Raw genomic sequence first — 22,328 nt, forward strand, 5'->3', positions numbered from 1 at the left:
TTCTGCAATTTTTACACAATTTTGAGTCACCAAATAAACAAATACCAGAAAAAAAATTCATGATAGGTTATCCTGAATGAAAACATTTTTTTTAGTGTGTTTAATATTGTAACGATTTGGAGTCAAGATGTGGTTCTTACACATCTTGACTCCAAAGTAAGATCATACCCTGACTAGACTTGATGTTTAAGTTATGTTGATTTTTAACACTTCATCAGTGAGGTGACTGGCAGCAAACCCCTGAGCATGCTGGGTAACAAGACAAGTCTGGTCGATTTCATGAGCCTCAAAAGCCAAAGAGAACAGAGAAGAAGGGACGTAGAGGGGAAAAAAGAAATTAGAAAAGATCAGACAGACACACTCAGAGCAGAGACAGAGGGAGGATTGGATTGGATTATTTGCTGGAAATAAAGAGTGACAGGACAGAAAGAAGCTGCAGGAAAAAACAGAGGAATTATGGGAGTGTTTCTCCTTTCACCCTCTCGCCTCTCGTCTGTTATCAGCCATCAGGGCACTCCATCACTCAGGATCCCATCTCCTTTAAGACAGTTTCACTCTCCTCTCTCTGCCTCCGTCACTCAATCTTCTTCTGGAATTTGGCTTCCAGCTTCAAACCTACATTAGATTTTACTGCAGCGGCCTTGTGAGCCACACCTTCAGCTATTTGTGGAGCAGGAAAGTTACATCCCTGCCCTCCGAGCCTCAAACGATTTCACATGATTTAGCTATCACTGTGATTAGAAACACAAGTGCCACTTACGGACGCAGAGGCTTCTACAAGGTGATCTGATCAGACGTGTGCACAGTCCGGACCGGGACAGGCGTCAATCAAAGAGCTGCTGGGACACGTGAGTCTCCCAGCAACCAGCAGAGGCTCGTCATTAAAACAACTGAAATAATTCCCGAGGAATGCATATCGCCCGCCGCCTTTCATGACGGACTTTTAAACTAAGACGTCTAAGATTATCGCCATTTTTATTTCCAAGCTCATACAATATTCCGCTGTATGTGCTGTGAGTGACTCTCAGCTACTACCACACCACATTTTAGCCCAATATCTGTAAAACCTATTGAGGTCAAGCTATTTACGTGTTTCTAAACATCAGCTGGCAGAGGTGGCCATCTTGATTTGGGGTGACTCCAAAAGTTAATCCGCTGTAGATGTGCGACCACAGATTACTTTCTGCATGTTTAATTAAAATCCATCTTGTGGTTCAAAAGTTATTTTGCTAACACTGACTCCAATAGTTAATGGTGAAGGTGTAAAAACATCATGATCAATTATCAGACTCAGCTTCTTCCACACCAAACTTTAGGTGAATATTTATAAAACCGACTGAGTTATAGACTTGATTTTTTTTTAGGTCAGTTGGCTGTGGAGGCCATTTTGAATTAGGTTGAGTCCAAAAGGTAATCAGCTGTAGATGTCAACCAAATAATTACTTCCTGAAAGTTTCATTAAAACTCATTCAGTGTTTCATGAGATATTTTTACAGTACACACACACACACACACAACCATTATCGCTCTGCTTTTGTCTTTAACCAGAGAGTTTCTACAATAAACATTTGAGCCCTTGGACATTTGCATGTATGCAAATGTCCACCCACAGTCATAAATCTAATAAATCTGTCAAAGCAGCCGTCTCTTCAACTTTAACACAGAGTAATGATGTCGGAGAGCTGCTCAAATGGAGACAAATTAAATTTTTGGTTGAAATGACAGTGAGCCTCGGAGCCTTTTATAATGCTTTGAAAACAAAAATATATATATAAAATGAATATTGTCACAATTCTTTCCAAAGCATTTTTGCACAAAGTATTTTTTTTCTTAATTATGGCTGAAGTGTTTGGTTTTGTGTGAACCTTTCTTTCTTTCTTTTATTGCAGGTAACAACTCTTTTACAACCAGTTTGATTCAGATGAAAAGGAAACAGCAGCTACACCGATGCTAAAAATAATCAAGATCTTTCCATTGATGGTGGTAGAAAAAACATTTCTGTTTGAGGGTTTTGCTTTCTGTTAAACAGACAAAAGTTTGAAGCAAAGAAAATGTAAGATTTTGTGGAATATTTTAAAATAAAATTACTGATAATTGTGTCTTTTGCTGAGATGATATTAATGTGAAGTTTAATAGGAATCTAAACACGTATACATGCGTTCATTTAGATCATATAAACATTAAAACTTGACTGCTGACATGATGTTCAGAGCTAAGATTTTTGATTTTTATAAATATAAGAAGGTGGTTTGGGCAGAAGAGGAGAGCATTCCACTCTCTGCGCTGAATAAATGGAAACGATCACATTGTGTCTCAAATCATGGCTCTCTGTTTTAAATCAGGACACTTTAAGGTTCTTTAAAAGAACTAAAACCCGACCCAGAACCTGTCAGAACTACAGTGTTTCCGTAAACTAAGGTCATGATGTGTTTCAGATTTATTACATTCTGTTTTTATTCATAAAAGGACTGTTTCTTTCCTCTTTAAACGTTCAGTTTCGTATTCTTTATTTTTATTTGTCTTGCAGGTTACTGTCCGTCATTCTTTATGGTTGTATTTCATCAATGAGATACTTCAAAGTAGACTTTATGAAAAGATTTAGACTTTTAAACCATTATTTTTGTACTTTTTGTTCTAGCATTTTGCAACATTTTCATTTTTATCTGTTTTTTTCTGTTTTTAACAATCACTTTTATACAAAAAAAGGTTCAACTTAGAGAAGGTTTGCTTCACTGAACTACATTTTCTGCAAGTACAGATATATTTTATATGTAATTTGCCATTTAGAGGTACTAAATTAGTTTTGAACTGTCTAAATAAACTGTCAAATGTTAGTGGTGGAAGGGTTAATACAAGAAATTCATTTAATGATGCTCAAACATTCTGGCTCCCGCTTGTAAATTTTATCAGTTCAAAATATTCTAAAACCAAAATAAGACCAGCAAACCAAATAAATAAATGAACCTTCAGGTGTAGTAGGTTAGCTGAATCAGTCAGCCGGTTGGATAACAGGCAGAAGTGAGCATGGCGGCGTGGAGACAGTGAAGGATGAGCTGACATCATGACGCAGCAGCACCACACAGACGATCGATACAAAAAAATAAAACACCCCGACATGCAGCTTCCACTTTCTTCCACTGGTAAACAGCAGCTGAGCATCAACCTTCAGGACGTCTGAGAAGAAACTTCCTGCAAACCAAACTTATTTACCGTCTTTGGTGTTAATCTGACCAAACTTTATTGATTTCAGCAGTTTGTAAAATTACATTAACTGAAATACGACACGTAAGAGACACGATTACTGTCATATGGTCTTAAACTATTTTGTTTGAGCTAATTATGATTTAATTAATGAACTATGATTAAGTGTTTCCTTGTTTTGTTTGTCCTTTTCCTCCAACAGGCACATTTTTGAAACCAGTTTATCCAAACGTTTGTTTTTATTCTTCTCAGATAAAAAAGTCATTTTCCAGCTTCTGTTTGATTTTCAGAAGGATACATTGACTTTACGCTGCTTCGTTCGGTTTTCACACATTTGGACAAAGATTTCCGGTTGGGCGCTCGCCTGTTGATTTGTTCGTTATTTATTAATAAATGAGCAAACATGAAAACAGTCTGCTGTGTCAGTGGACTGTTTAAGTGTAAAGCTTTTAGTGAAAGCTCCACTGTTCCTTCATGAATGAACCGGGTTCATTCATGTTTAAAATACTCCACATTTATAAAGTTTTTTCTCTCCGACCGATTACTCCTACATCCTTTCTCTGAATACGTTACACATCTCATGATTTATGTTTTGGAAACAATGTCTGAACAGAATGTATGTGTAACAAAGCTAACGGCTCCATGGAAAATGATGGAGATGAGGCTTAACGCCGGAAAAACACTCAGTTTAAACGAAGAATAAGGTCAATACTGGAACAGTTATTTTGGATATTAGAACTTTAAAAGATTAACTAATGAGAAAATAAATCATCTTCAGCTTCAAACTCATGAAAGATTTTACAATCATGTTGTTTAGAGGAAACAGGATCATTTGGGGTTGGGGTCGTTTCTTGTGTTGAAGCGTCTNACCCCCCTCAGGTATTTACATGAGTGTCATCAATCAGGGAAGTTCTTTACAGACGTTTTATTTCAACTTTTTAGCTCATGACTGATTCAAACTAGAAATAAATAAATGTACACCAGTCGAGTGCATCGTCACATAATCAGTTATGTTTTAGTCCACGCTAAAGCTAGATGATGGTCTTCACATCAACAGACACATCGGGTCAAACAAAACTAAAAACACAAGACTTTAAATCTCACAGAAATGGAGCTGAGCCATGTTTGTGTTTTAAGGAGCAGATAATTGAATATGCTGGCTTGTGTACAGCCACTCTATGAATTTATAATGAATTGTTATTTTCTTCATTTCCTCTCATTCATATTTATGGTGCTGGGAAAGGACCGGCTCAGTAACACAACAGTCTGCAGCCCCACCCACCTTCTCATGAATATTTATCACAGACAGAAACAGCAGCAGGTGACTTGGAACACCAAAAGGAAAGGGACCAATAGATATACTTGTATATGTTTTAAAAAAAATAGAAAGTTTAACAACATATTAGCGCCACTGTAAACAAAAAAAAATAACAAAAGAGGTGGTTTGCAGGGAAAAATCTGGAGAAAAATCTCAATATTTACATGAAAAACTTTGCATTTTCTCATGTGTTCAAAAGTCCTAAATTAGCAAGAAAAAACTCCAGTTTCCCAGGATTAAATACAAATATTTAAGAAAATGAAACTAAGATAATCTCACATATAAGAGCTATAAATTTGCTACAAAAAAGTCAAAACTCGCAGGACTAAAGTCTTACATTTATCAAAAAAAAAACAACTCAGATGCTTACTGAGAATATTAAATTATAAATTTGTGTGAAAAAAAAGGCAAAGGTTAGTTGAGATTAAAGGGATGATCCGGTCATTTTTAAAGTGATGTTCTGTCAAATATTTAACAATAGTTTGTGTTTTTTCAGTCGTGAATTCAGTCAAAGCTCAGACTGTGGAGAAAAAGGCACAACCTTCATCCAGGCTGATTAATAGTAATAATTAGCCATAAAAAGGATCATTTTTCAAGCTTATAAAACAACTCTGTCTCAAAAATGGTACACCAATGTGAAAGAACGCTAAATTAGCTAATAATATACATGTACACGAAACAGTTTATTTAGTTTGTTGCTGTTTTCTCAACCAAACAACGTCCATGTTGTGTTTTTTTCCCACAAAATTTAGAAGTTAACCATTAAAGTAAACATCTGAGTTTTCTTTTGGGAAATTTAAGACTTTAACCCTTGAGCTTTTTCACTTTTTTGCCCCACGAATTTATAATTTTTGTATTTAATCGTGAAAAATTTGACTTTTTTCTTGCAAATTTAAAACTTTCCAACAAAAAAGAACATCCATTTGTTTTCACGTTTCATGTAAATAATGTTAGAAAGCCTAACATGGTGTAAGAACACCAATCTGGCTTTTTCCTCATAGTTTCCAGATAACGGAGACACAAACAGACAGCGGCGTTTCTTACCGTTGTAGGAGAGGCGCGGCTTGCTTAAACACATGATGAAGTGAACCTCCATCTCATTGGACGCCACAGATTTGGAGCAGACAGGACACTTGAATCCTACGAAGACAAAAACATGCACCGGGTTTTAAAGACCTGCCGAACTGATAACCCGTGTTACAAACATTCATATGAAAGGAGCGAAAGGCTGCTTTTTAGACGTCTGTTACCAAAGAAGGCTGTTTAAGTTTTCTAATAATGATACACATTCATCTTCTGCTGGGACAATCTGAAGTCCAGGAGTCCTGATGATGAATTACCTATCAGTAGGCCACTTAACTGCTGCTGCTCAGGGCTCCTGAAGCCACTCAGATGCCAAACTTTGACAAATTAGCTGTGGGTACCACTGCCTGACAGAAATCCCACTGATGTTCTCATTTTAAAAGCTGTAACATGCAGCTTTTTAATACTCGTGATAGTTTGCATCTTTTAAGAATAAAGTCACCAATAGAGAATATTAACAAATATAACTATTTGTAGCTTCAAACCTGTCCAGGTGAAGCATGATCCGAAAGGTCACCACAAAGATTGGAGACAAAAAAAAGAACTCTGAGTTTTATGTCTGTAAATGTGATTTATTTTCAACCACTGCTTTGTCTGGATCTCCTTCTACACTAATTTTATTGGCCTGGAGACAAAGACAAAAAAAAACAGCATTTAAATTCCTTTTTTTTGTAATTTTCTTTCAAGTTAGAAACTTTAAACCACTTATCTCCAGGTTATCTCCAATACTTTTAGTGACAAATGCTCTCAGTGGCTGCATCCTGATCATCACACACTCAGAAGTGTGTTTGCATAATTGTGTTATGCTAATATATGATTACTGTGTGGCAACATCAACCTGTTTGCAGCATAACATAAATCTCAACATATGCTGATATTATTATCATCAGGCAGTAATGTTGCCGCCCGTTTGTTTGTGTGGGTTTGTCTGTAGTGTTAGCAAAACATCTCATGAACCAGTGGATGGATTTAAATGAAACTTATAATCATTGGATCTATTCTTAAACTTATTAACTTTTGGATTCTGCCACATTCAAGATGGCTGGGTGTACATCTACAGCGGAATAATGTTTGGAGTCAACCCAATTCAAGATGGCTGCCACAGCCATCTGACCTCAGGAAACACAAAAATCACTATAATTCAGTTACTTTTACACCTACTGGGCTAAAATAGGTTCAAAAGTAAACCTAGTATTGACTTGTTTTGGACCCATGATCAGATAAAACAAGATTTTTTTTAACATCTCAGTACAGTTTCTCTGACTTCCATGATGACTGTTTTTACAGTCAAACATTCATCTGTGAATGTTTGTCCACTTTTATCCCCTCACACTCTCCCTGTGCTGTTTATGCCGTTTATATTGAAGTCATTTCAGCAGCAGCCTCCTCCTGCTGTTTAGATGGGACCCATTTGGCCAAACTATATTAGTTAAACACATAACAGACAATTAGATTCGACCACACAAGGCGAGTCTGTACACAGCACAAAACTAACAGGACTTCTCTGATGAAGAAAAGAACCGATAAAAACAGCATCAGAACTGAGGCGACTCAGCAAGTATCAGAGGGGTGGTTTACTAAAATTAGTGTTTGTGTCAATAAAATCAGTCATTTTAAATTAACTCATTTGGTTTAATTTCTTTCATTTCATTGCCCAAAGCTTTTCATGACATAATTTAGGACTAAGATCATCTTATGTGGAGAAAAGTTGGTCAAAGCTTGAAAGTAACATTAGGTGCTCAGACGACTCTCAGTTACTACCACACCAGATTTGAGCTCAGTATCTGTGAAATTGGCAGAGTTATACACATTTTCTGTCTTTTTTTAATTCATCAGGCTGAGGCAGACATCTTGAATTGGGTTGGCTTCAAACGTTAATCGAATGTTCCGATTTGTCTAACAGTTCATGAGATATTTTGCTAACACACAGGCAGCGTTGGCTCCAAAAACAACTGTTAATGACTAATAGTATCTGGTGACAATGACTCAATCTTATAGTGACTGAAATGAAAGATTTTCATGTGATGGTAAGAAAAAATTTAACATCCTCAATTTTATTCTTTAAAGAAGAAAAAAAAACAACAAGACAACAAACTTTTGAGTTAAAATTTTAGCATTTTTCTGCAAATACTTACATCAGGCCAACATAGTCATAAGTCTTGAGTCATGAGTCTTTATTGGACATTAAGCAAACATTGATTATTTGCTGAAAAGTACTAATGAGATGCACTTGTTAATGATCTTATGATTTCACGTGAAATCCAAGGTTTTCTGAGAAAACAACAAAAGAAAAACGATTTACCTTTTAACTACAAGTCAAAAACACGGACAGTAAAGCAACAATCAAATTGGAGATTTAAAAAATAAGACGTAATGTATATACATGCTGTTATTTTTTATGATTCAGCTGCTCCCTTCTATCAGAGATCACCACAACTTACATGTAAGATTTGAAGTATTTTACACCATATGCCCTTCCTGATGCAACCTGGAATCGACCCTGCAACCTCAGGGTTACAAACTGCGGCACTCGTCGCCGAGCCACCGCAGCCCCTGTGTTGTTGTCTATGGAAACTTATTTAGGCAAACCAATTACATAAATCATAAGTCAGCAGGTAAAACTGCAGATTTTCTTGAAAAGCAGCCCTTTAAGACATTAAAGGTACAACAGTTTTGCAAATTGCTCGGTTCCAAACCCAGAGGAATTCACTACATTCACCATTACATGGCAGCTGACCCACTTTTCCCCTGGCTGCTATTTTCAGAAGCTCCAAAGGGACGAGCAGAAAGAGTAAAAATGAGGAGCAGAGGGATGGTGAGCCGAGAGCCGATGAGATGGTTTTTAGCAGAAATGAAGGGTTATGATGATACACAGTCCAGCAGGAATAATGCTGAGATTCTGCCTCCAGCCCAGAGCCAGGCGCCACAAATACTCCAGGACGTTTCATATTCGAGGAGCACAGAAGGTCAGCTAGGGACAAAAATAAATCACAGGACTGGATCCTAAATTAATTATACTGCTGCTTATGTGGGAATGTTCCTGTGAGTGTGTGTATTGTGAGCGTGCACAGGCCCACGTTTGGCCCGTGATCCTGGACTGCACGCTCAGAGGATTTACTTTATGTCAGACTTTTATTTTTAAATGACTTCTCATCACTGTGGACTCCAGGTGACTTCACCTAATGTCACACTGCAGCCTTATGAGAACAAGCTGGCCTAGCACTCTCTGAAGGAATGCATGTCGCCCGCCACAACCTTATGTTGAGAAATGATGAAGCTGTAGCTGTTTTGGTCAATACACAATCTTGTGCATTTTCATGTGATCTGTTAGTGCTTGGAGTAAGTGTTTTGAATGACTCTCAGCTACTACCAGACCAAGTTTCAGCTCAATACCCCTTAATGTCTCTGAGGTTTGGTCATTTTTGTGTTGGCTAAGTTCAATTAGCTGCGTGATTAGCATCTCGAATCAAGTTGACTCCGGAAGTTTGTAGATATCAGCTCAATAATTACTTTCTGAAAGTTTCATTAAAATCTGTCCGGCACACACAAACACAGGCAAAAACATTAACGCTTTTCACCTTTGAAAAGTCAAAATTAAGAATCCCAGCTTGTGTTTTTGTACTGACTGCAGCTGTTGTATAAATCTCCATGTTAAAATGAAGCACTGGAACTGAGCTGATTGTTGTGTTTTCCTGTCAGGTGTGTCTCGAATCGGTGATGAAAAGCAGTGAATCAAAGTTGTGGAGAAAAGCAGCCCTTTGCTGTGAGAATAATCAGCCTTCAGCGAGCGCCGGGATCAAAGCTTCATAACGACCCGAATGTAAAATGTGTTGCTGGGTTTCCACACCGGATTCTCCCACAGCTGGAGGTTTGCTGCCAGAGAGGCAACAGTTTCTGTCAGGAAGGTCACATGATCAACCCGCTTAGTCATATGAAACTCCAGACAACTCTTTATAACAGGATGGAAAAAGCTTAATAAGCTTTAAGTGTGAAGACGAGACTAAAATACCTGCTGAATCTGCATTACCATATTGTGCCGAACATGAATATTGTTATTTTCTGGCTTGTGGATGTGTGCCACAAACAAATTTTATTAGTGCATTCATCTTTATCATTTTTTAACACAGCTCGGGTTCCAAATGTCTGCAGTTACTGATGCATGTGATATTTGATTGGTTCTTTAAGTAGCAGGTAAATATCTTTATTCTGGCAGAACTTTGTTTTTTTGTTCTTGGATTTTTTTCCCCCCAACATCAGATTCATGCTAAGTTGCATTTCAAATAAGGATAGCAACAAAGCAATAATAATGCCAAACAAAAAGAAGAAACCTGTTCTTTTCTGTTCTCAATAAACAATAAGAGATAAATTTAATCAACTCAAAATAGGCCTGCAATCATTAGCAAACATGTATGTTTTTGTTATTAAACATTTACTGCTGTCACAGAAATCACATCAAGGACAATCCAGACATTTTTATCACCCACCGCTGAAAGGTCAAGCACTGTGTAAACAGCTGCATTGCCTGTAGCTATGAAAATATATTTTTTATATTTTTTACAAGCACATTAGTTATCAAATCTCAGCAAGACACAAATATAATGCACGCTGGCAGAAAGAATGGAGACAGTCTTGAAACTCCCGCCTACCTGTGTGTGGAGGGTAAATCGTACAAACATTAATAAAATTTATGCACACTTTGCATGACAATGCAGCAACAACAGAGAAAGAAGACAAATTGAGCCGTCACACACTCCGAGCCAAGGGGCTGCCGAATGAAGCCACGCAGACCTGCTCTCATCAAACCTCTGCACAGACGAGGTCACCCAACTCAATCTTTGGCTGATGCATATTTCATCAACCCTGAGCTGCCTGAGACCCTGATGGAGCTCCCAGATACCCACCGGCCACCACTGAATATCTGAAGACTGTAAACGCTCTGTCAGCAGGAGAAAAAGCACCTGATAAAACAGTACTGAGTGAGAATTATCTCCACAAACTGCTCCCGTTTGGGCCACTTCTGAATAAAAACACTGTTTCTCAAAGCTGCTGTCAGAATCCTTCTGTAGGTCAAGAAACACCAAAAATAATTGGTAGTAGTGTATTTTTTTACCATGTTTATTTTGTTTAATTAGTTTCTTAGTAAAGCTTCTTTACTTCAGCCATAGATAATCGAGGCTCATGGATATTTTGTGGGTCAAAAATGGAGGAGTTTGACAACTCAGTGGTTTCAACAAGTCAGCATTACAATTCCTTCACTATTACAGTAAAAAAAAAGAAGATTAAAACCAGTATCTCACTGGACTGTAACCGTTGGCAACTAGTTGGTAAATAGCTTTAAGGAGGGAGTCTCCAAAGTGTCTCTAAACCTCTCTTAGGGTTTTCATGAAACACAGAGACTTGCAGTCTTGCTGTCTTAATTTTAAACGTGTTCAAAAAGTTTGTGCAACAAAATGTCTCTCAAAATAGTTGCAGAGTCGTTGCAGGCATCTTGAACTCATCAAAATTTTGTTACGGGCGTCTCCAACTCGCCGAACGCGCACAAGCTGAACTTTGACACCAGAATGGGAGAAAACATCCGAGACTATAAATCACATTAAATAAATCATAATTATTTCAAAACCGCTTTGAATCTGCATATTTCCATTTCAAAAGTGTTCTCCAGTAGATTAAATTATGAACTTGCCAAGGTGGGTAAAAAATGGACCAAAGCAGGTATGATGGGGACATAGGTGGGCATGAAATAATGTGCGTGGCCAAGAATACAGTTTTGCAGGCAATGAACATAAAAAAAGCTGTGATTTTCAAAATCTGGCTGAACAAAACGGTTCACTGGTCACTTGGTTGCAAACATTTAAAACTCAAAGAGACCGCAGCTGAAAGGTTCCCCATTTTCCCCTTAATTTTAAATCTCCAACTAGTCTCCAACAGTTGCAGCTCAGTGAGATGCTACCTTAATTATGGAATTATCTTGTATCTGAAAACATGTTCCTTAAAGAATATTCTGATCTTTTTTGTTTTTTGGTGCTCATGCAAATCAAAGTGATTTTTACAGTGATATTTACTGTACTTTAAACCCCTCCTGTTCTTTCTCAACCTGTCTGTTATATTTGTGCTCTCACAGTTTATTTTCACAATAAACAAATAAAGATGCAGCTCAGTGAGAGGAGGATGACTCACAACCAACGAAAAGTGTCGCCTCTCAGCATTACGCCTAATACTGTGCATAATTTGCCAAAAAATAACTGTAAAATAGAGAAATACGTGGAAGAATCAGTTATTGGCCTTTTTCAGTCAGTCATAAAAGGTTACTTACTGTTTTAATTTATACATAGTGATTTATGTTGTATTTATTTACTTAGCAGAAAGTACTCTTTTGAGAAACAGTTTCAGCTAACGCCCAGCCAAGAATCAAATTTTGTTAAATTTTTAGTTTTACAGAAGAATAATTATTCAGGTTAGTGGCCACGTTGATGTTTTATTTGCATATCAAGCAGTCAATAAATCCATTTAGAGAAATTAAAGTACTTATATGGTCTGATTATTTGGTATAATCAGTCATATGGAACAACAAGTATTTCATAAAGACTCTAATGAGCAGCGTCTGAGATACATAACAGTACTGCAGCCGGCAGTGTGATTATAAACCCATCCCATAATAATGAATAATGTTCACAGAAAGGTGACCAGACAGATAGTCCAGAGAGGAGCCAGGTGCTTTGGTGCCACACAAACAACTCTCCAAGATCCAATCAATAAAGCCGTTTACTTCTGACTGTATTCAGTCCAAACAGGAAGTATCTGCAGAACAATAATGAACGAGCAGATGAGGACTCGTTATCATGACCAGTTCTGGCTGTTATCTGCGTTAACGCTGGACGCTTTGCTTGATAACTGTCAATAGCTGCGGAGGACAGACAAGCAGACAACAGAGGAGGAATGGGGAGTCCTATTTAAGTGTGCAATAAAATGAGGATCACACCAGTCTAGGGGCAGAGATGAATCATCCATCCGTCGACTTTATGGAGCTGAAGAGGAAGAGGAGGAGGATAAGACAGAGTGAGAGGGATAGAAGGGGACAGTAAAGCAGAGAATATGGAGAGGTCAAAGGGGAAATGATGAAAAAGAGACAAACAGAAAGAAAAGAGCAAAAATAAAGACTAAACAGAGGAAGTGACGCTACCTTACAGGTCGGAGAGGGAAACAAGCCGCTGAGAGGAGACATGAGTAGTGAGATATGATGGAGAGGGGGAGTCTGGAGGACACAAAGGGCAGATCAAAGTGGAGAAATAAAGTGAAGAAAATGAGACGGATTAGATGCAGAAGGAGGCAGGAACACTATCTACCATTTGATTTATTCTTCTTATAAAACAGCTGTGACGTCACCAAGCTCCCATCAGACCACCTAACAAACATTTCAGAACAGTGAGAGAATGACAACTCGGCCATTCAGGCATTTTTCAGTCCAGCTCCTGAGTGTGAGCTCTGTCCAAGCCATTAGGATGTTGTTTTACTGTAAACAGTCAATACGCTAAATAAAAAATAATGTAAACACTAAAAGAAGAACATTTTACCAAAGTACTCGGAAGCATTTCAGCGACTCGTCCTGGTGGGGATTCTCATTTTGCATTAAAAATTCACAGCTCCCAACAGAACAACTCAAAGATCTGGAGCTGCTCAAGGTTTGTTTGGGCTCAGTCACTGAAAACGCATCTGTTTTTTATTTATTAATAAGATTAAAAGCTTATGAGCTACAAACCTGAAACACACATTAATAAAATTACTTTTTAAGCATCTTATTTATGAGAAAAACCACAGGCCTCAGAACAGCCACATAGTTTAAAGCAGCCTGGTTCATTTAGCTTTTAGTCTTTTTTGGTTGTGTTGCTTCTCATATCTGTATTCCTTTTGTATTTCATGTTATTCTGTGGTAGTTTTGTTTGATTTTGCAGTTGTCTGCAGTCACTATGTGTAGTGATTTGCTGTCATGAAGGTGGTTGTGTGAAGGTGGAGGACCCAGCTACAGGCAGAGTGCAGAGAACAGGACGGCAGGCTGATCCAAACTCTGGTTTCACTGCAGAACTGAATATATGCAGCGCAGGGACAACAGAATCACACAGTGTGGACAACAAGGATCTGACAAGGGACAAAGACAAAAAACTACACACACACACAAACACACACTGTGGAAGATAAAATAAAAGTTTACTAGCTGGAACTGTGTGGCAGTAAATTAAATCAGAACTACAAAGCCAGACTTCTTACAAAGTAAACCAAGGAGAAGATAAACCAAGAAAACAAAATTAAAGAACACAGAATCAGTTCAAGGATCTTATTGAGACAAATCTAATTCATTTGTGACTATTTATAGTTTTTTTTGTTTCCATATTGTGTCTTTTTGTGTTGATTTTGCATTTCTGTCTGCTTTGTTGTGTCGTTTACTGGGATTCCACATGTCTTTGTTATTATTTGCTTATGCTTTTGTGCATTTTGTTTCTTCGTTATTGTTTTGAAAATCCAATGATTTTTCAGTGCCATTTTAATCTTTCTCATTTTCATTTTGATGCTACATCTTTCTAGCCTTTCATTAACTCTTCAACAGGAAAACTAGACAGTCATTTAAAGTTTTTAAAAAGGTCAAGCCCTTGTTCCTGCAGACCCTTTGGCCCTTATCCCTGAGTCAGACAGGGCCATTCAGAATTCTCTTCTATATTTCTACCAACCAAAAAAGAAATATTATAAAGAGTAAAGGAGATAATTTTGCTTCTCCTTGCTTCACAAAGAATATTTATTCTGATCTCTGGTTTACTAAGGGGGAAAAATAAAAATAACAGTCCTGGAGAGCCCACAGAGGTACTTGAATGTCACGTTAAGAAAGACAACAGGAACAGATGCTGCAAGATGAGAACTTTACTGTAAGGAGCAGGTTTGCATACAGAGACACAGCAAGTTTAATAACTTGGCAAACAAAGGCCACCATCAATGAGTCAAATTTTAAGAAAAAAAATTCATGAATCTTAGTCTGATCTGAGATGATGGCAAAAATAAAAAATAGAGTCTGTGTCACAAGAGCAGAAAGGGAAGAAAACTTTAGCAAAAGGAAAAGAAAAGTTAATCCAAACAAGAAGCTTCTTATTTCTGCTTTTTTCTTTGGTTTCATGAAAATCTTTTTTCATATTTTCTCTAAAAGTGATTCAGGTCTGAGCAGACTGAAAGACTGAGCCTAATAAAAAAGAGTGCAAATACTAACATTTACTATAAATGTTCTTTCTTGATTAAATGACTTGCACTTTTTATCTGTGAAATGTGAAAATAAACTCCTATCTCTTTGCCTGAGATACACAACCCACATTACCTAACGTCCTAATCCTTTAAAATTCATGAATAAATAATTCCTTATTGTGGAACGGAGAAAGAAAGTCTTACAGCCAAGTCAGTCGGGTCGATGTCAGCTGAGGACACAATTGGCTCCGCGAGCTCAAGATGCTTTTGTCAAATTCTGCTCTAATTCAGGAAGCGAGGACACTGGAGCTTTATGACTCTGTGTCAGGAAAGTTGGTAACTGATTCAGCTGCAGACACACACACATGAACACACAGTCATGCTAAGATTTAGCTCTAGCAGACAGGCTGAGGACTGAGGCACAACAAAGCCACTCCGGGGGTTTAGCTGTGTGGTGTGGCAGACTGAAGGCACAGATTTAACACACAGAGACACTCCAGGCAGGCGGTGTCAGGCAGACACATCACAGAGAACCAGAGGGAAGACACCATTAATACTACAGACGGAAAGTGTGAGCGCAACTCCAGTCACGCTGCTTGTCACGCTCGCAGAGCCGGCCGGCCACACAAAGAAAGGCCTCTGTCCCGTAATGACATATAAAATATCCAACTGCACGCAAGTTATTGTTTCCTCAAATCTCTACAGGAGAGGTAAACAATGGCGAGTTAGAATGAAGTCATAGTGGATGCATTCATGAGAAATACTGCAGATTATTGCAATCATTTTTCTAATAACAAAACAAGTTAATCATTATGACCAGAAGGAAGAATCCCACACAGACAAACTAGCGTGCAGCTAACTATAGAAATATGAGTTTGTTTAAGGTAGGATCTCACTGAGCTGCGACTGTTTGAGATTAGTTGGTGGCTCAAAATGACCTGAAAATTGTGGAAAAAAAAGCACATTCCACTGCAGTCTAACTGAATTCAGAGTGTTTGCAATCAAGTCAGCAACAAGCTGTGCGACTGTATTTTGATCAACCAATTTTTTTAAAATCACAGCTTATTTTGATGTAAAACTGCGTCCTATTCTTTTATGTATTATTTCTTTCACCACGTCCACACACATCGTACTCACCTCACTTTTTTCTTTTGAAATGCAGACGGGCAGAATTGAACCAGTTATTTAATAATTATTATTTATCACTGATGTGGCTTGAACATTTGGGGCTGAAGTCTCAAATGTTTTCAGTCCTAAAAATAAATAAAAAATCAAGCTGTAGCAATCTAAAAGTTACTGAAACTAAAGAGATGGGTTTGAGATGGGTTTGAGATGGATTTGAGATGTCGGTGAAGACTTTCAAGCAACCTGTGAGGAAACTGAGAGTCCCTTCAAATGTTATGAGACATTTTGAAGACGCCATTAGTCCCACCACAGTGAGAAACTACTCTGACAACAACATACTTCACCAGATGTAGAACACATTACTGTTTTCTCTCTTTTTGTTGCAGACGATAATAAGATGCATCTATTTTATTCAAGGGCAACCATAACAACCCAAACTGGCACACTGGAACACAAAAATCCTTTGTCCGTTTAAGAAAAAGGAAGTCAACAAAAGTCAACTTATTGGCCTTTTGTAGGCGAACTACCTCTTGTGACTTATAACTGAAGGCAAAGACGGAAACACTAGGACGGAAAATATGGCCTCAGTGGGCCAAGAACTGACCCTTGAGGGACTCCGTATGTAATTTGAGCAGGTAGAAAAAAGAGGATTTACAACAGTCACAGTTTTTGAGAAGTAATAAAAATTTAACCTGATATTCTTGTCCTATAAAAAGCTAATGTAAGACCTTTCAGCTCCTCAGCTCTTGGTTAAGTTTTCATCATTATGAGTTCATGAAAACTGGTTTAATTTTGCTTCACTTTCAGGACGTTGTCACATTTATTCCGTCGCCTCCTTTTCCGTTCCTCTGAACACGTAGAGAAACTGCAGACAGTCACGGACTGAGATGACAGCATTCCTACCTTTGTTTGCCTCACAGTGAGCAGGCTGCCACTGTCATGACCATAAACGGCAACCCTGGAAACCGAAGACTCGATTACATCACAACTTACAACTAACGCAACTATCGCCAGCAAACTCTCCGTACCTTTCCGGAAAGACCAGCAGTTTCCATGGGAACAGGACAGAACGAGAGAAAGAGAGGGATGGAAACGTGGAGGAGAGGATGGATTCTGGGGATGTGGAGAGACAGAAACAAGAAAAACATGTTTTGTTTCTCACACGGGGAACTACGTTGACCTCAGACGAAAGCGAGGAAAGAGAAAAAAGTATAAATATGCAAAGGAAACAGAAAAGCAGCCTGAAGATGGATGTTCACAATCCAGCATCAGCAGAGGTTAAATTAGGATGTTTTCTCAGAACAGAGTCCCTGAATGCTCAATCAACCCCTCCGAGTCCATCTCCTCTGAGACCATAGTAGGTTTGACAGGAATCTGTAAACAACACATGATGGGAACTCTCTTCAAACAGCGACAGTCCCACGCTATGCTCGTCCCTCATCACCGTTTAAATAAGGAAGAGCTGCTGCATGAGTAACGTGTCACGAAGGCTCCAACAGCCAGTAATCTGTTATTTTTATCCTGCTGGTTCACTTGTGTTTATTCTTTAAAATGTGTAAACTAATTTAAAAATCCCCATTCAAATGACAAAACTAGTTTCACTTCATTACCACCATTGAATTGCACTGTTTTGAATATAACTTAACAATTTCAATTAAAGGCAAAAGATTTCTTTAAAAAAAACATCAAAGTGCCTTTCATTGTCATCGTACTGTTAAAAACAATACAACAAAATTTAGAATGAATATCTCCCTCCGCCTTTCATGACAGAGTTTTAGATTAAGATCATCTCTTGCAGAGAAATGATGGAGCTACAACGACCGCCAGATCAAATTTTAGCTCAACATCTGTAAAATTGAATGAATTTTAGACATTTTTGTTTTATAGCTGTGATGTCCATGTTGAATTGGGTTGACTCTAAAAGGCAATCAGTTGTAGATGTTCATCCACAGAATATTTCCTGAAAGTTTCATTAAAATCAATCTATTTATTCATGAGATATTTTGCTAATAGATAGAGTTGACTTTAAAAAGTAAATGGCAAAATTTTAAACAAAGCTCTTGTGCATCCTGTGTTCAGACCAAATGAAACCAACATCTTTATTATTTATTAATTGTTTAAATTATTGTGAGTCATTACACTAATTAAAAAGCCAATTAACGAGCCAAAATCCATTATATGAATTAATAGCATGATTTGTTAAGATTTAGTTACAAAAAAGCACATTTTAAAAACTGAAATAAATTAAGTATTTTATGAGGTAATTAAACCTGTTTCTGCACCACATTCTGCAAACTGAACTGGCATCTAAAACTTTATAAAATGTGAATCAAACGTCTCAAAAACCAAAACTAAGATGCACAAAAAAACTTTTAGATATGTAAAATAAAAATGTAAATAGTCCTGCTGTTCTGTAATCAGTAAATAAATCTTACAGTTATAGTTTAATGTTTACATTTGAGATCTTTTCCATCTCTTCAGAACCAGTTGGTTTGTTTGAGGTTCTTTGGTTTCCTTTTTTTGTTTTTTTGTAATTGTTGTGTGTTTTTAGCCTCATTCAGTATTTTATATTTCTTTATATTCATTTTTGTTCTTTTTTATCTTGTTTTATATGTATTAAAGCCAACCAGACTGTTCTACGTTACCTTTGGTCATTGTTTTTTAATTTCTCATGTTTTTCTGCCTTTTGTGTGTTTTTATCGTTCAGTTTTCGGTCTTTGAGATGTTTTTATAACAGTTATTTTTTGTGTCTGTTGTTTTTTGTGTCACTGCGTGGTAAGGCTGCACGATGTATCAAATATTTATCAGTTTCTGCAATATCAGCATCACAAAGGATTCTAATAACTGCAGATATAAACTGCACAGAAAAAAGCTAAGTTTGGGAATCAAATCCTCTAAATGCTCTAAGATACAGCTGGCATACTGAGAATGCTGAGAACAGCATAACGACAAAACATTATTGCAACTGATATCATCACCGCAAATATTCAAGCATAATATTGAATGTTTTTCTCATATCATGCAGCCTTATTGACACTTTTTGGATTTTTAGTCTCTTTTTCTCACCTTATTGTTGTCTTTTTCTTGTCATTTTGTTGTGTCTGTGGGAAATGTTTGCCTCTTTGAAAATGTTTGTCCATTTATGATATTTTTGTAACATTTTACATTGTCTGAGGGTGTTAAATTTTTGTATTATTGTCTGTCTGAGGTCATTATTCATTGTTAAGTTGTGTTTATGTGTTTTGTGTGTACATGTTATCATTTAGGGAGGCAGTAGTAAGGATAAGGTGACATTTGCAAAGGTGAAGGAGGGTGTTTATGTCTGTGTTCACGTCTGGAGAACCAGCAGCAATAAGCAGCTATCTGGTTGTCACAGCAACACAGATCTATCTCCAAGCGTCGCCGCGCAGTCTCTCCTTCGCTCTCCGTCATCTTATTCTGCCCTTGCAGGGCCTGTGTGTCTGTCTGTGTGTCCTTGCACGCCTCCTGAGCGTGCACTGCTCTGAGTTAACGGGGAGGAACGAGACCACGAGAGATGTGGGGAGTGTGTGAGGCGGAGGAAACAGAAATAAATTGCAGCTCTGACCTATATTCTCTCTACCAGACAGTTCAGCAGCACAGATGTTCCTCCATCCCCGCGTTCCTTGGCTGTATTATCCAACCACAACACCCCGCTGCATGGATGGCAGTCTCACTGATTGTGTATTTGTGTGTATCCCACGTATGCTGCACATCAGAAGGGGGTGTTTGTATTTGTTTGTGTGCACTGCTGCAAGTACGTGTGGGAGGATCTGCACCGGTTTCTGTGCTTAAAGCAGCACCTCACTTATTTAGTCTCTATATTTCTGTCGGAGCATGGACGCCAGCAGTCCTGTCAATAATCTGGATATGGTTGGGCGACTCCGGTCATTCCTCCAAATCCTAAACCTGATGAGGAAGAAATGTCTAAACAGGACTCAAGCTGCACCCTGTTCTGTACTGTAAATGTTCTGTACGTCTACAACCAAAAACTGAAAGAAACACAAAGAATTTTGAAATATTTCAAGAGTTTAATATGTTCCAACCACACATTTTCTCAGAAAAGAATATATGGAGCATATTAAGACCTATAAGTCTAATTAGTCAAGGTTTTATTTATGGCAGGAGTTTCAAAAACAAAGTGCAGAATATTGGAGCCAGCATATGACTGCAGGTCTTATAAGACAAACACAATAAGCAACATTAAAGATCTAGTATTCTGCAAAGGAATGCATATCACCCGCTGCCTTTCATGTCAGCATTTTAGACTAAATTATGCCGAGAAGGAATTGAGTTATAGCTGTTTTAGTTAAACCATGTAAACGACGTCATGCTGTTCGTGCCACACCACATTTGAGCTGAATATCGGTAAAACTGTCCGGGTTATAAGCATCTTTGTGTTGACTAATGTTGATTAGCTGTAGTGGCCATCTTGTGTGACTGCAGAAGTTAATTAGTTGTAGATGTACATCCAATGATTACTTTCTGAGAGTTTTATTAAAATCAGTCCCCTGGTTCATGAGATATTTTGCTAACACTACAGACAAACAAACACACAATCAATCAACTCGGTTTTGAGCTGTGGGCGATAATAAACTATTTCTACAAAGATTGTCTCTGTTTCAGCTTCACAACTTAATGACTGAGAATCTTAATGTTTTTCACACAAATCATTTCCCAAAAAACATTTAGGTTCTTCGTCACAGGTTGTGAGTTTTATTGATTGCTCCAATGATAAAAAATAAGGTGGTTCTTTATTTTCTTACTTGCAGTAGATGGGACTAATATTTGTTTGTGTCTGTTAATTTATTATCAGTGTTGAGGCAGTGATGGAGGCTGCAGCATCATTGGGTTTAGCAGAAATGCACAGCTAAACCTAAAAACATGCATTGTGCTTTTAGAAGATATCGCAGCTTACATAATGAAAATAAAACATAAATCTTTTTGTAAACCCATGAACTTGTCTCATGAGCTACATATCTTTATCATTCTGACTACAAGGCTGAAAACAAACTTAAGTATGTTCTTCTTCTCTATTAATGATGAATATTAAGCTGGACTAATCTTCCAGGCGAGCAACACCACTTCACTATTTACATTTAAATTAAAAAGCACCTGCGTGTCAAGGTGAAGGATTTGCTTCTGTGTTCGTAATCTGAGAACAAAAGCATCACACATCGGCTCATGACACGAGGGGGAGGGAGGAAGTGATGGTGTTCCTGAGTAATTGCTTCGTATCCCAGAAAGGTGAGTGACTGTGAGGGAGGAGGCTGTGAGTTTTTGTTACATTCCTGTATTTATTTATCCACCAGCCTCTGGGACAAAAATATACAATTTTCTTGTTTTATATTTGCATTTAAAATATTGTTTAATATTAATTATACAACTCTTTATATAGTTTTCATGTAATATGTAAGGAAAATGTAAGGATTTTCTCAGTTAAAAGTAATTTATAGTCTTAACAACCAATAATATGATGTCTAGTTTGATGCTATTCTAATGTTTGGTGTTATTATCACAACTGAGTGCTGATGTTTGTAAGAAGTTAGATAATTTGTTGAAATTTGATGAAATATGAGTTTCCAGGAGGGGTGTCCTGTTTTGGAACGGGATATTTTCACCACTACTATACCTCATGACTTTTAATTAAGGAACACAAAGACTCAAAATCTCAGATAACAGTAAGAATAATCTGTGTTGAATCAGGTTTTGTCAACATTTTGTTCTTTTTGTCACATTTCCCCCAATTAGCCAAGAAAACAGCTATTTTTAAAAGTGACACAGTGGCTGAGAGCAACACAAAGAGTACATTTTAATGTTCCACGTGTTCGGTTAAAATTTAACAAAAGAGCCCTGACTAATCTGAAAATCTGACTTTGTTCCAACAATGGAACAATTCAGCTCAGCTGCTTAAAACTATTGTTCAGCTGAAAAGCGGGTTCTTAAATTGACCCCATCGACGTGACAAATGGATCCGGTGACAGAAGCTGAGATATTTGTGAAGAAAGGGCCTCCAGCAGCACCGAGCCGGTTCTGTTGTTATTGTTTTCGGGCCTTTTTCTGCTCAAACTATCAATGTAATTAAGCGTTAAAAATGCTTTCGCACTTGTGAGGTGCCGCTGGGGAATTCTCAGCCAAGGTCGGCGGGGATTAAACGTGTTGGTCAGAAAAGGAGCGTAAATGTTGTATTGATTAAGCACTGATGCCGTATTGACAGATTGTGTCGATAAAACATCAGGAGGACGAAGGAAGGCCCTCGGACTGAGGAACGACTGACTGACTGATAGATATACAGTAAAGTTTAAATGATTGTTAAAGCACTGAGCTGATCTGTGAAGTCCATTATTTAATTGTACTGGAGTGT

The 22,328-nt window shown here is 37.7% G+C and overlaps 1 protein-coding gene across 1 annotated transcript in view; it reads right to left on the bottom strand.

Annotated features, from left to right (window-relative positions):
- The window catches only part of znrf1 (zinc and ring finger 1), a 41,186-nt gene that overhangs the window by 10,414 nt on the left and 8,444 nt on the right, over positions 1-22,328 (bottom strand). Inside the window, exon 2 of the mRNA XM_017428861.3 lies at positions 5,564-5,659. Within this exon, the coding sequence (XP_017284350.1) occupies positions 5,564-5,659 (96 nt within the window). The remainder of the gene's footprint in view (positions 1-5,563; positions 5,660-22,328) is intronic.

The sequence above is a fragment of the Kryptolebias marmoratus genome, linkage group LG11, assembly GCF_001649575.2.
Source record: "Kryptolebias marmoratus isolate JLee-2015 linkage group LG11, ASM164957v2, whole genome shotgun sequence".
NCBI lineage: Eukaryota > Metazoa > Chordata > Actinopteri > Cyprinodontiformes > Rivulidae > Kryptolebias > Kryptolebias marmoratus.